The sequence below is a fragment of the Coloeus monedula genome (assembly GCF_965178545.1).
Source record: "Coloeus monedula genome assembly, chromosome: 4".
In the NCBI taxonomy this organism is placed as follows: domain Eukaryota; kingdom Metazoa; phylum Chordata; class Aves; order Passeriformes; family Corvidae; genus Coloeus; species Coloeus monedula.
The window spans coordinates 31204330-31217000 of NC_138784.1; the positions used below are offsets into that span (position 1 = coordinate 31204330).

The 12671-nt window shown below is 40.1% G+C and overlaps 1 protein-coding gene across 1 annotated transcript in view; it reads right to left on the reverse strand.

The window, feature by feature from the left end:
• PLXNC1 (plexin C1) overlaps positions 1–12671 on the reverse strand; it is a gene marked incomplete at its 5' end in the record, with an annotated part of 68951 nt that overhangs the window by 17664 nt on the left and 38616 nt on the right. Inside the window, 7 exons of the mRNA XM_082280074.1 lie at positions 4132–4278; positions 5668–5866; positions 6421–6545; positions 7035–7076; positions 10875–10978; positions 11309–11410; positions 12446–12545. Coding sequence (XP_082136200.1) covers positions 4132–4278; positions 5668–5866; positions 6421–6545; positions 7035–7076; positions 10875–10978; positions 11309–11410; positions 12446–12545 — 819 coding nt within the window. The remainder of the gene's footprint in view (positions 1–4131; positions 4279–5667; positions 5867–6420; positions 6546–7034; positions 7077–10874; positions 10979–11308; positions 11411–12445; positions 12546–12671) is intronic.

The following is a 12671-nucleotide window of genomic DNA, read 5'->3' on the forward strand; positions in this document are numbered from 1 at the left end:
AAATCATATTTCCATTTATCAGTCAGATGGGAAAAAAACGAAAAACCCCTTTTGATTGGTGAAAGACAATTTCTATAAAGAGTCAGTACCATGATGTACCACATAACAAAACTGCCTTAAAACTACTCCTGTCTCCCAGACTATGAAATACAATGAACAGGAAAAATCAGACTGATTGCATGATCCTTCTGAAGGAGCCAGGACAGTTAGCTGTGAAGAGGTTATAGAAGAGTTAGCCAATTGGCACAGAAAATGCTGCAGGAGTTAAATTTAGGTGAGATGGGCACTACACAAAGGAAGGGTTGTGCTGTTGATGCTGCAGTGTATGGTAATCTGTCTCTAAATCCAGAGGACTCTCCTGTAGCCAACATCTGCACTGCTCACTTCCTAGTGAGGGTTGCTGTGTTCTTTTCTGCTGACAAAAATCCCCATGTGTCACATGCTATTAACAGCTTCCTTATCTCTCACAAAGTGTGACTAATAATACCACAACCATGATGTCTTATTAGAAACTGGTTTCCTTGTCTCTGCTTTACTCCCTTACAGCCCTCCTACTTTTTTTAACACCCTTCTTTTAACTCATAAAGCAGTTCAACACTTTAAACAACCTTCCACTATGTGGCTTTGCTTCACTTTTATTAAAAGGCAGTTGGCTGAACAGGTGAATTGGATAATTTCTTTGCATCTAAAAATGCAAACACATTGCAGCAAGGAATTCAACAGCCCAAATACCTTTTTTAAGATAAGCAGTGATTATTCAAAGGAATGCTGGAGCACCAAGTCCACCACAAGAAGTTTCCCCTGGTTTCCCACAGGAGATATACCACTGAGAATGTCTCCCTTTCCAGGCTGGCATTTTCTATTCCAAATGAAACTCTTCAGTGAAATGCTAACACTCAGCTGTGGAGTACACTTCTTCATCAGTCATTGAGCAAATTATCTGCCGAGGGGTGCAGCTGCTTGTCTGCCTGTGAGAAAGCAGGCTTGCTTCCTCAGCCTGAGGAAAAGCTCCATGACACATCCAAGTCTCTTTCAAGGCAGCTTTATTTCTCGGTACTCAAATATAAGCACAGCATGAAAGAGCACAGCTTCTCAGCCCATACTTGACCAATGCTTTTAGAAGCAGCTTTCCTTCCTTCAATTCCTCCACTTGAGTATGTACTTCAGCAGCCCATCTCTGTTCAATACCCCACCCTTTCTAGCAGACAGGGTTAACAGTAGGGCATTGGGTGATCTAAGGTCTGTGGCCTTTTCAAAAAAGGCATGGGGCCCTGCTAGGGAACAGCTCTAATGCAATGCAAACACAATATGTTTCTTGGTTCTCTTTTTTTCTGGTTACAAATGGCCTGAATTTTAAAAAAACCTCTCCTGACCTGTGGAACTTACCCTGATTTTTAGGAGCCTGTCTGTCTCCTGCATGGAACTGAACTCCCAATCCTGAAAGGATATATTCTCATGCGAAGCACCTACACCCTTGTTTGTGCCCTGATACTGATTTGAGAATTGAACTCCCTACCAGATGTATCCCTGCATCTTCAAGTGCCTACACAGCTTAAAAAAATCTGGACACCAAGTGTCTGCAGATTTGCTTCACCATCTCTATATCACTCTCTTTTTGGCTGTATTTTTATGCTTTGCTCTGGATAGGTAGATTTTAATGTACTGCTACTGTAGGGCTGGGGAAAGGGGCAAAACAAAATACCAACAAAATACTGCAAGACTCAGACTGTTCCCACAGTGAGCAACTGTGCAAATGCATTTGAAAACTCAGATCAGAATTTATTCCATTTCGAAAACCAAACCTGCAATCCTTTAGACAGAAATGTTTTTCCATAGTAAGGAGAAAACACTTGGTTCCCTGCCTGTAAGCTCACAGGTCCTGCGTGTCAATGCAGTGCATGTGAAGTGGTGTTAGTGAGAGAAGAAAACAGAGTACTTTCTCTTTAGCCACCTGTTAAATGCTATTTTTGAAGGGAAAATGTGTACAGCTGGCTTGCTTCCCCAGCACAGAAAGCCTCACCACTCCACCTAAGTCTCTTTCACAGCACAGTTTTAGCTTCCAGCGTAAATCTCAGATAAACCACCAAACAAAACAGTTTCCCAGTCCAGCCAGAACCACAGTCCTTGAACTTCATCTCTGCAATTTTATTGCAGGATTCCTCTCTCCTTTTGTGATGGTTTTAAAGGGAACATTCAGCACTTCTCAGCTAAGTCCAAGGAATGCTGCACGGTAACAGGGGAAGCTGACCTGTATTAACCCTAGAGCTTTATCTTTAGCTATTCAAAAGCAGGAATACAAAGTACACAGGCAGCAAACAAGGTTCAAGAAGGGCTGTGGGCTCTCACTTCCCCATCCATCTGCAGATAGTGTTCCCCAGTGACAGCAAGTCCTTCAGACCACTTACCTTTTCTCCTCTTCACTGCAGTCTGACCACAAGACCCTATCAGTGACTGCATGCATAGAAGTAGCTCTAGAAAAAGTATTTAAGGTTGTTCAGCAGTTTCAGAGTCAGCTATGACCCCCAAGAGGCTCTCAATTTGAATGTGTGCTATAAATTAGAAATGTCAACTAATTCCACAGGACCAGATGTTTCTGTGCAGTCTACTAGTAACAGGCATATTGAGCTTGCTTCAAAATTGTTGCTCTGCCTCACTACTGTGTTTTGCATCCTATGGGTACACAGAGCAATATATTTAAATTTACTCTGGATCTCAAATACATGCCAGAATGCAGCATGCAAACAAGGAAACCAAGGATCTTGGATTATGCATTTGATTTTTAGCCACAAATTTCCTTCCAAATGCACACTCTGGTAACTTAGCTCGAAGTACCTTCAAATGCAGCCTCTAACAACAGCTTTGTAAGAAGAAGATTTGACTATTACTTTATCACTTTGAAGTTTTCAGTAGAAAATGACAATTCAGAAATGATTTACAGAAACGTTGCCAGTTCAGTGAGTTTCCTATGTGGCCCAGTGAGACAAGTCCAATGGACTGCTGACCAGCCAAATTTTCCAGGGTCATGTAGTCTACTCCAGTATACGGTGCCTCAGCACGTCCAAGTTCTTGCTTCAAAACAGAAGATGGGCAGACCTGGAAACTTCAGCCCTACCAGAGACTCAGCATATGGGCTCTGAAAAAGATTGAATCCTCCTCCAAAGCCACCAGCACTTGCCCTGTCCCTGCCATGGCCATTGCTGCCGGGCAGTTTCTGCTCCCAAGGTGTGAAGCCCACTATTCAGTAGCACTTCTCATACTCCTCATTATGTCAAGTAACTCCAACTGGAAGCCAGGAACTAAGAAGCAAGGAAGCTACAAAAATGACTAGAAATATACATTTTGAAGTTCTCAGACCTAAAATCACTTGAAAATTCTGGAGCAGAAGAGTGCTCTGGCTATTCTGAAAACCTTTTTCAGACCTCCTACTCTAAAAGCCACAATTTTTACATGCTCCAAAGTGCAATAATTCTGCTATCCCTTCTCATCTCAGTGTCAGAATGACGATCAGAAATCCAGCTATCAAAGATGTTTGGGTGTAACTGGAAAACAGGAAGCACTTCTTAGTTGCTTTCAGAAAGGCAAAAAATCTATGGTAAAGTTCAGAAGCTTAGCTAGACTTCTTGTTTTTAACCAAGCAACTGAAATCCACCATGCTGTAACCTTGCTAAATTGAAGCCAATTTGGTGCTAATAATATGGAAATCCACAGCAAACTATTGCCTAAAGATTAGCCACAAATAAACACAACAGAAAAATAAAACCTCTGCCTTCCATTCTTTCATTCATTGGTAAAGTGTAGTTTAGTTTAAATTTTAAGCACATTTATATTTCTGTAGTATACTTTAAAATAAGAAGGATTTTTTAATACTCTGAGACTTCATTAAACCTACTCTTTGGTGATTAATGCATGCTGTGAAGAGAGGGATAAGTGTTATTTGTGAAATGTTTATCAGTGAAACACCACCTAGTTAAACGCTTAGTGTGTTTTGAAACTTTGTCAGCAATAATAATTTTACTATCTGGATACTTTACTACTACCTTAGTGTCTTAAGAGCCTTGTTTTAGCTTCTTAGAAACAGAGAAAACATTACAGCTGTCTGTGCTTGGAGGGAACACAAGCTGGCAAACATACCACTGTTTTGAATTCAGACACTTGCCACAGCAGCCAGTCTTCATTAAGAGTGTACAGGGCTTTGCAAGTTATTGCATCAACGGGTCCTTTGTTTATCCTCTGATTGAGGGTTGTCACCAGCAAATAGAAAGGTTCACCAATTGTCTCCTAAGACAGGAAACAAATCAAGAAACGTTTATTTTTGTAATCATTAAATAAGCATGACTAACTACAAAAAAATCAAGTGTAACAAATGGTGTTATTTTCTTTTAAGTAACTCATTATCTTGCAATTAGAAAAGAAAATCCCTCCGAGCAGATTTATCAAGTTATTTGTTTAACCTCCATCTCTTGCTTTTCAGTGTGAAAGTCTCATGCAAATAGCAAGGGACATCTGGAGTGAGTGGCAAGATAGCTCACAGCCCCTTGCTGTGCACAAGCACACTACAGACAAGCTGCTCCTACTCCACCTGGCAGACACTTCCTAGTTCCACCAAAGAGTGGGTGGGGGGTGAGACATGCACATGTTCACATGCATACTTCAGCTACTTCTTGCATTTTCAGTCTTGTGAGAAAACAAGCTAATAGATTCCTATTGAATTGGTGTCTCCCCTTTTTGTCTCTGAAAAATGTCTTGGGAGCAAGCTGGTGGGACTTACCCTGGTGTATAAGCAAAAGAGGAAATGAAACTGTGGCTCTCCTCTCCTGCCTAAACCCCAGGCCTCAGGAATGCACCTGAGAAAGGAAGGATGTATCTCTATTTCCATGTGACACCATTCCTGCAGCCTGGCTAAGGCATCTCACTAGCACAGCTCTGTAAAAACGCCTGGTGTATCGAGAACATATCTCTGACAGTTCCTTGGCACTCTCCTCAGTTCCAGGAAACCGGTGTGAGCTGCTGAGCCTCAAACAATTCTGCTGCTGTATTAATGCAAGCACTGATGAGAGTGATACCAACAGTGTGATAGCATCACATTGATAAGAGAGACAGGAAGAGTAACCTGGCAATGAAACCAAGAACAAAGTGCTATCAAGTTACTAAAATAAACAAACATTAAAATGAAACTAAAAGCTTGCTTTGTTTTCATTTCAAGTAACTTAATTCTTGAAATCTGCAATACTGTTTGGAGGTGGAAAAGTTTGGAGAGGAGTTTAGTTTTCCAAAGGATGGTATTCCTTAAATCTCCATTTCTTGGAAGCTTTCCAACAACTTGCACAGAAGGGTACAGCTGCATTTTAACAAGCGTTAAAGTCTTTTAGTATGGTCACAATACATCTCACTGGGCTGAAATGTCTGACATGAGAAGGAATATGCTGGAATTACAAAATTACCCAAATCTTAGCCAAATACATGACACAATCATTGCTTGGAGATGTGCTCTTTTCCTGCATTCTGTTGATGACAACCAGCTAAGTCACCTAAACTGGAATAGTGCACACTCATAACATTAAATACCAGACCGAATGCTTTAAACTGATCTCTCTAACAGCTCCTGTGGAAAAAATCAATTAAAGAAATCCTCTGCATATCTTACGTAGTGAAAAGATGTACACGTACCCGGAGAAATCCAGAAAGGCAGACAGACATCCAGTTTGTCAGCAATTTTTCTACCACAGATTCAGTTCGTCTGAGCAGGAGCTTAGGCTGCACATTGCTTGACTGCTCCATCAAGTCCCTTGTCAACACTTCCAAAATATGGGTCAGATAAACTAGCTTAGTTTGTAATGCAATAGTCAAGAAGGATGCAAACAAGCACCTGTGGGGGGGAAAAAAAAAAAAACCAAGAATGCTATAATTTTGGAATTTCTCTTCCCAGTCATCTTTAATAAATGAAACACACTAGTGCTTTCATATCTTAAGTTCTCCCTCTTCAGGCACATAAACTGTCCACTGTTCTCTACAAAAAATATAAAAAATGCAAGTCCATCTGCTCTTGTGATTATTTTTTAAACACAGAACTTGTGTCTCTAAATTTAATTCTGCAGAACAACACCTGCTTCAGTGACAGAACATTTCTAAACTGTAGAACTGTTGATCTAACTGCAGGAAGTGTTTACAGTTTTGAACTGAGCTTTCCTGCTCCTTTGCCTCTTTGTTTATACGTACAAACATTCCAATTTCTCTTTAATTGCTTGTTGTAATGGCAATGTTTTTTCTTCCTCAGTGTGTGCAGATGGAGAAGGAAAAATGCTCCAGAGTACCGCAAGCTTGTTTTGCAAAAAGGAGAAAACACATTTGTGTGCTACAGTCCATGTTGTTTTTTCCTGCTAATTCTTTTTCTTGAAGATGATAAGCATAATCATACTATACCTGTCTTTCACAGAGAAATTTTTCTGCTTTTCAAGGGTGTGAATGAGAGTAACAAGAAAGTTCTTGTTACAAATTAAAGCATGCAACATGTTGAAGCTTTCATCCTTGCTCGTTTGGTCTCTGCTCTGGAATAGTTAAACAAAAATAAGCAAACTGTAGTTTGGCTATGAGATGGATTCTTAATGCTTAGAAAAAATTGAAAGAAACATATGGGATAAGATTCTGGCCTCATTCAAATCAGTGGGAATTTTGCATTTATTTAAGGGCTCCCAGGATTTTACCAAAAATGCATTTGTGTTTGTGTACAACACAGAATATACACATGCAGAGTATACATTTTCTGCCCTATACACAAAGCAATGCCAATAGTTAAGTTTGCCCATCATTTCCCAAGATGAGATTCTGTTTTATTTAAATAAGTCATAATACATATTGGTAAGAGCATCTTACACTTCAAACTCTTTTTACATATAAATCCATGTAACTCTCCTCCTGGAGGAATGGGAGCATACTGAAAATGCAAGCTGATGTGTTCTAGGACCACACTGAGAGAAGGGATACAATCACTCTTGAAAAAAAAATTAATTAAAGCATATTACACTACATCAGCTTACCTGAGGCATTTCTTCACTGAAGATGGATGCAAAGCCTCCTGACTAAAATATAAGGGGATATTTATCATTCATAAGTACACCAAAAGTTTCTAACACATGTATGTTTAACATGCCAAGCATGTTCCTGATACTACTTGAAATAAAACAATGGAAATGCCAGTTTCTAGAGCAGATACAACATAAAAACTCTACACAGTAACTTCTGCAAAGGTGCTGCCAAAAAGGTGCTGCCAAAAAGGTGCTGCCAAAAAGTGAACTCTAAAAATGACCTGGTATCAACTTCAATGTCCTGTGTGTGCTACTCAGTGCTGCTGAGCTGTACCAGCACAGCAGTCAACCAATGCCCCCAGGAAGAGCTGTGTATCACTCTCATCTGCAAACGTGATGGCGTGCAAAGGGTGCTGCAGGCTGCATCCTTCCTGGGTGGCAGCGATAGCCTTTGGTATACAGGGCTGCTGTTAACCAAGCGACACTTCAGCTCAGCTGCTTCCATTCATTTCAAGGCCCTTTATAAATATTCACTAATGAACTCTCCAGGAGGCCCATGCTGTCACTCTCCACAGAGGCACAGGTGCCACCACACATCCAGTCCTAGCAAAAGCTCTCACACAAAAGGAAGCCCTCAGTTCTCAAACACCTTGTCAACGCCTCTTGAGCAACAAACTACACTATTTACTGTCACCTGCTTTATCTGTGATGCTGGCGGCCCCTAGTTTCCTTACAGAATCACAGAATAGTTTGGGTTATAAAGGACTTTAATGATCATCTAGTTCCAACCCCACTACCATGGGTAGGGTTATCTTCCACTGGACCAGGCTACTTAAATACTGGTCCAATCTGGCATTGAACATTTCCAGGGATGGGGCACCTACAACTGCTCTGGACAACCTGTTGCTGTGTCTCATCACCCTCATCACAAGAAATTTCTTCCTTATGTCCAATTTAAATTTATCCTCTTTCAGTTTAAAACCATTAACCCTTGTCCTGTCACTACAGGCCCTGGTAAAAAGTCTGTCTCCATCTTTTTTATAAGCCCCATTTTAATTGAAAGGCTGCCTTCCTTTCTAAAGGCTGAACAATCTCAGCTGGCTCAGACATTCTTCATAGGAGAGGTGTCCCAACCTTCCGAGCATTTTCATCACCCTCCTCTGGACCTGCTCTAACAGGTCCATGTCTTTCTTGTCCTGGGAACCTCAGAGCTGGATGCAGTGCTCCAGGTGGGGTCTCACAGGGGCAGAGAGAAAGAATCACCTCCTTCAGCCTGCTGGCCACGCTTCTCTTTGATGCAGCCCAGGGTATGACTGACTTTAGGCTGTGAGCACACACTGGCGTCTCACATCTAATTTTTCATCTACATACCTGACTTTTCATCCCTCCCTTTCCTTATTTCTCCTGTTCTCTTCTACCCTACCAAACCCTTCTTGCTCTTCCTCCAATGGCTATTCCCATTTTTCCAGATCTTCTTCAGCAACCCTAACACCAACTACCAATAAAAGACACACACACATGCGCACAGAGTGGAAGAACCAGAACTGTGTTAAAGGTTAAAAATGTTTGTGAACAGGGAAGAAGCATGGTAGCATTAAACCAAACAATGTGTGAAATTGAGGGGAAAACAGAAATAATAAGACAAATTTAAGATGCAAAGCAAAAATCAGGCTGAACATCAAGAACATTTTAAGAATAGATATAACACGCAGTTAACACCTATAAGCATTAAAAGCTATTAAGCCAGATTAAAGATAGAAAATTGAAGCAGTGGGAAGCAAGACTCTCAAAATAAAGATGGAGTCCATCACTCTCAATTTTAGCTATTGGAGTCCCTCCTTAAGCAACTTGTCCCATCCTAAGGGAGGCGCCTCAAACAAACGCCACGAATTGCCTTCTTGCACTGCCCATCTCTGCACTGACAACAGAAGATGCTCAGTGAACAGCTTCAATTTCCATGTTTAAAGAGCTTAGATTAGATGAGGCAAAGCCCATCAATCAATCACACTGGAGGGCACAAAGAGTACAATCTGGACATCATTCAAGCATCATTCAAGCACATGCGGTTAGTGAAGGAAGTGGTGGTTTGCCACTTTGACCCTTCTGCCAACCCTTCTGACACTCAGTTGCCAGATATACCCCACTGGCTTTTCTGTTCATCTATAATATTTGTTTAGTGGAGCACTGCTTTTCTGCCACATTCATACAGCACAAGGCATGGCTGGACACTCCTGCAATGTAAACAATAAGTACTTAGCAGAAAAAATTGGTACACAACACATTAAGTAACTTGCCTGACACCATCTGTTTGTAGAGAGCTAACAGTAGCAAGTGTACCTTCCTGGGATAAGTATTTCAAACTGAGACAAAACTCAACTGAAATAATTTCTGGGATGTGCAGTGGCATGAGACTCACTAAGGCAAAACAGGAGCCCTCTCCATTTTTACTTTACAGAACGCAGCAGAGTGGCAATCCTTATGCTTTTTTTTCTTAACTTTTTATTTGCATAAAGCACAGCATTTCCACTGAGTCAGCTTTTACAGATTATTACTGTTTTGACAACAGAAAGTATAGGAAAAGGTATATTCTTAAGAATAAAAATGCTATTTTAATGGTAATATGCCTGGCAACAAAACAAACAGAAAGAAAAAAGATGTAGGAAGTAAAATTTCCTTTCCAGTTTCTTCAAACCACCTGGTGACCCCCTCAAAATTAGGCTAGGGGCATTACATTAGTACCAGCAGAGATATTCCCAGTGTCCTTTGTGTGAGAACTGGACTCAAAGGATACAAGGATTTTGTGTATGTAATGGCTAAATATTATTGTGCCTTACTATCTGGTATTTGATGGTGTAAAAAACCCAAAGGCCCCATTCTGGACTATCACATGTATTTAACTTTATGACAATGAGCTTTTACTAGGGCACAAACAGTAATAAAGTAAAGCAGTGTGCAGAGAAGAGTGCAAGGCTTGGCAGCAGCACTGATGAGCCTAGTAGGTAATTCACATACATACCAGTTAGGCCCTAAACTAACCAAGTTTCTACTTACTGGTGTCAGTCATACAGGAAAATATCGCCATTTGAGACCACAGCTTCTGCCAATTGGATAAATACTCATAAGCACTGGTTAACATCATGATATAATATTGAAAGCTGTGGGAAAGGCACTTACCAGCATCGTAATGTGCCACACATGCAACAAAAATTAGTAAGAGAAGTAAAATATTCAAGAGAAGGCCTCTTTGGTCCTCTGATGCAGTGGCACAAACTGCTTCAATGAACACTGAAAATATCTGCCCCTAACTGGAAAACACTTAAGTACTTATGTCATTTCTAAGCATTTGAGTGGCACTCCTTCGAATCAACATCTTACCATTTCTGTCAGCACCTTGGTGTAGAAAGCACCAACTTAGAGCCATTTCTTCATCCCACATGTCTAATTAGGAAGTGTCATGATGTTAGGTAGCATGTTAGCTAGCCTGACTATTACTCTAATTAGCTATAGCATTGGAAGTGAAAGCATGGGAACAAAAAAAGCAGTGGATAAATTATAGCTTAGTTAGGATGGCCTGAAAGACAAGCAGTTCAGTGAGGCTGAACAGAAATAAATGGATACACACACAACCCTTGAAAATTCAAGAACGTTGCTTTATCTACAGCATAAAGGCTTGGCTAAATATAGAGATATACACCTTTAAGTATTCTTTGGTAACTCTTGATTTAAGGAAAGTTTCTTGTGAGACAATGTGCAATTACTGTGCAGCATTTTCTTTAGTTATTTGATCCTGACCTTCCTCACTTTTTTTAATGTTAGTCAGCACTGACAACTGAAAGACTTTTAAATATTTACCTCTGGAAAGAAAGTTCTAAGAGCAAAGTGTTTGTAGTCAAGGAAGGGAACCGTTCCAAAACTATCCACCACATCTAATTCATCCATCTGTAGTTCAGCAAATCCTGAAAAATCACCCCCATCCCCCCCCAGACAGTTAGTTCAGTTGACACAAAATCAGCTTCACAATTATAACTTGGCCCCCAGTTAAAAAACAGTTTTCAGTGAAGAGGGGCTGTTTTTATAGCTGAAGCTCTTTAGCAATCTACTTTTTTGATGAAGGAAATACTACATGCAATCCTATTAGCTCAGTGCTATCTGCTACTGCAGCACATACAGTATTAAACAGGAACTCTGATACAACACAGAAATATTCTAACAGCTACAAAATGAAAACATTTATATAATGTGAGCTTCTTGACAGTTTCAGTTCAGAAAATACGCTGTAGACCTACCCTCACGTATTTCCTTGCGAATCTCATATTCCAGCAGTTCAAGTTGCTGACTCTGCTTACGAGTTAACTCTTTGGATTTGTATCTAGTAACTATGAATGCCGCTAAAAAGGAAGAAAAAGAGACTCTGAGTACAGAAAGCACAGAACAGAAAACTCCCATACAAGACATATTTTATTATCAAGAAACAAAGATTAATGTACATTTGCACACTTAGTGTTTTACTGTTGTCAGTGTGCCAATACCCATGAGCCCTGGTTATCTGGATCTATACCCCAATCTTTAATAAAAATAATTTCTTATAACAAGGTCTTGAATTGTCAATCCAACTTTATTTGAAAGTGTAGCACACCCTGCTATATACAGCCTACATAGTGAGACACAGACTCTAACAACCACTTCTACTAATAGCAACCTACTTAAGGTAGCACTGATTAAACAGAAAAAATAGCTGTTTTGAACAAAAAATCCACCTACAAATTGTTAACTTTTCTAAAGCTTATTTAGAGAGAATAAAGGCATGAGATATGGTCCCTTTTTAAAATGAATTCCAAAATAAAAGGAACCAACCAAATGAACAAACCCCTATGCATATTAAAATAAATGGAAATTTATCAAATATATAACCAGGTAAAAACACTCAGAAAAAAGGGAGCACCAAGAAGAGAAGGGGGTAGCTATTTACCTCCCTCAGTTTAGTAATGATCCACAAATACGTGATCCACAAAGACATGAATGATCCAAATGAGATTGAGCAGAAACACCACGAACACTGCCTGAGGATAAGCAGTTTGTTAGGGAACATCTGCCCCAGGGACAGGAGGGTAGCTGAGCTCTGACAGCCGGAAGGGACCAAGTTGTGACACAAGGATGTCAGTCCTGTGGCTTGCTTCATGGAATGATAGTGAGTAATCCCAGGAGAACAGACAGAAATACTGTCTTGTAACATGCTTGTAACATGCTGCAGTCTGACAATTGAGACTTCACCACCAGAACAGACTTTACTTTGTCCACTCTTATTGGGAACGGGGTAAAATCACCAGACTGTGACAGCTCCAGAGTAGTGAGTATGTATAGTGCTTGTGTCATGATCATACACTTCAGCAAATCAAAAGCTGAAAATATGTCATTGTACTTACCTATAATGACACCCACCACAATAGGTAGCAAAATAAGAACATATAAATATATGTGTGATGATGTTGGTTTGACTTCATGCTCAAAATTTCCTAATTTCACCTGAAGAAAAGCAATAGCTGTGTTAATAGAGGACAGACATTACTTCAGGGCTTAAAATGACATTTAATGTATTTTTAAAAAAAAGTATTTAAGGCACATAAGGATGATAGCAGATTATTGGGAAGA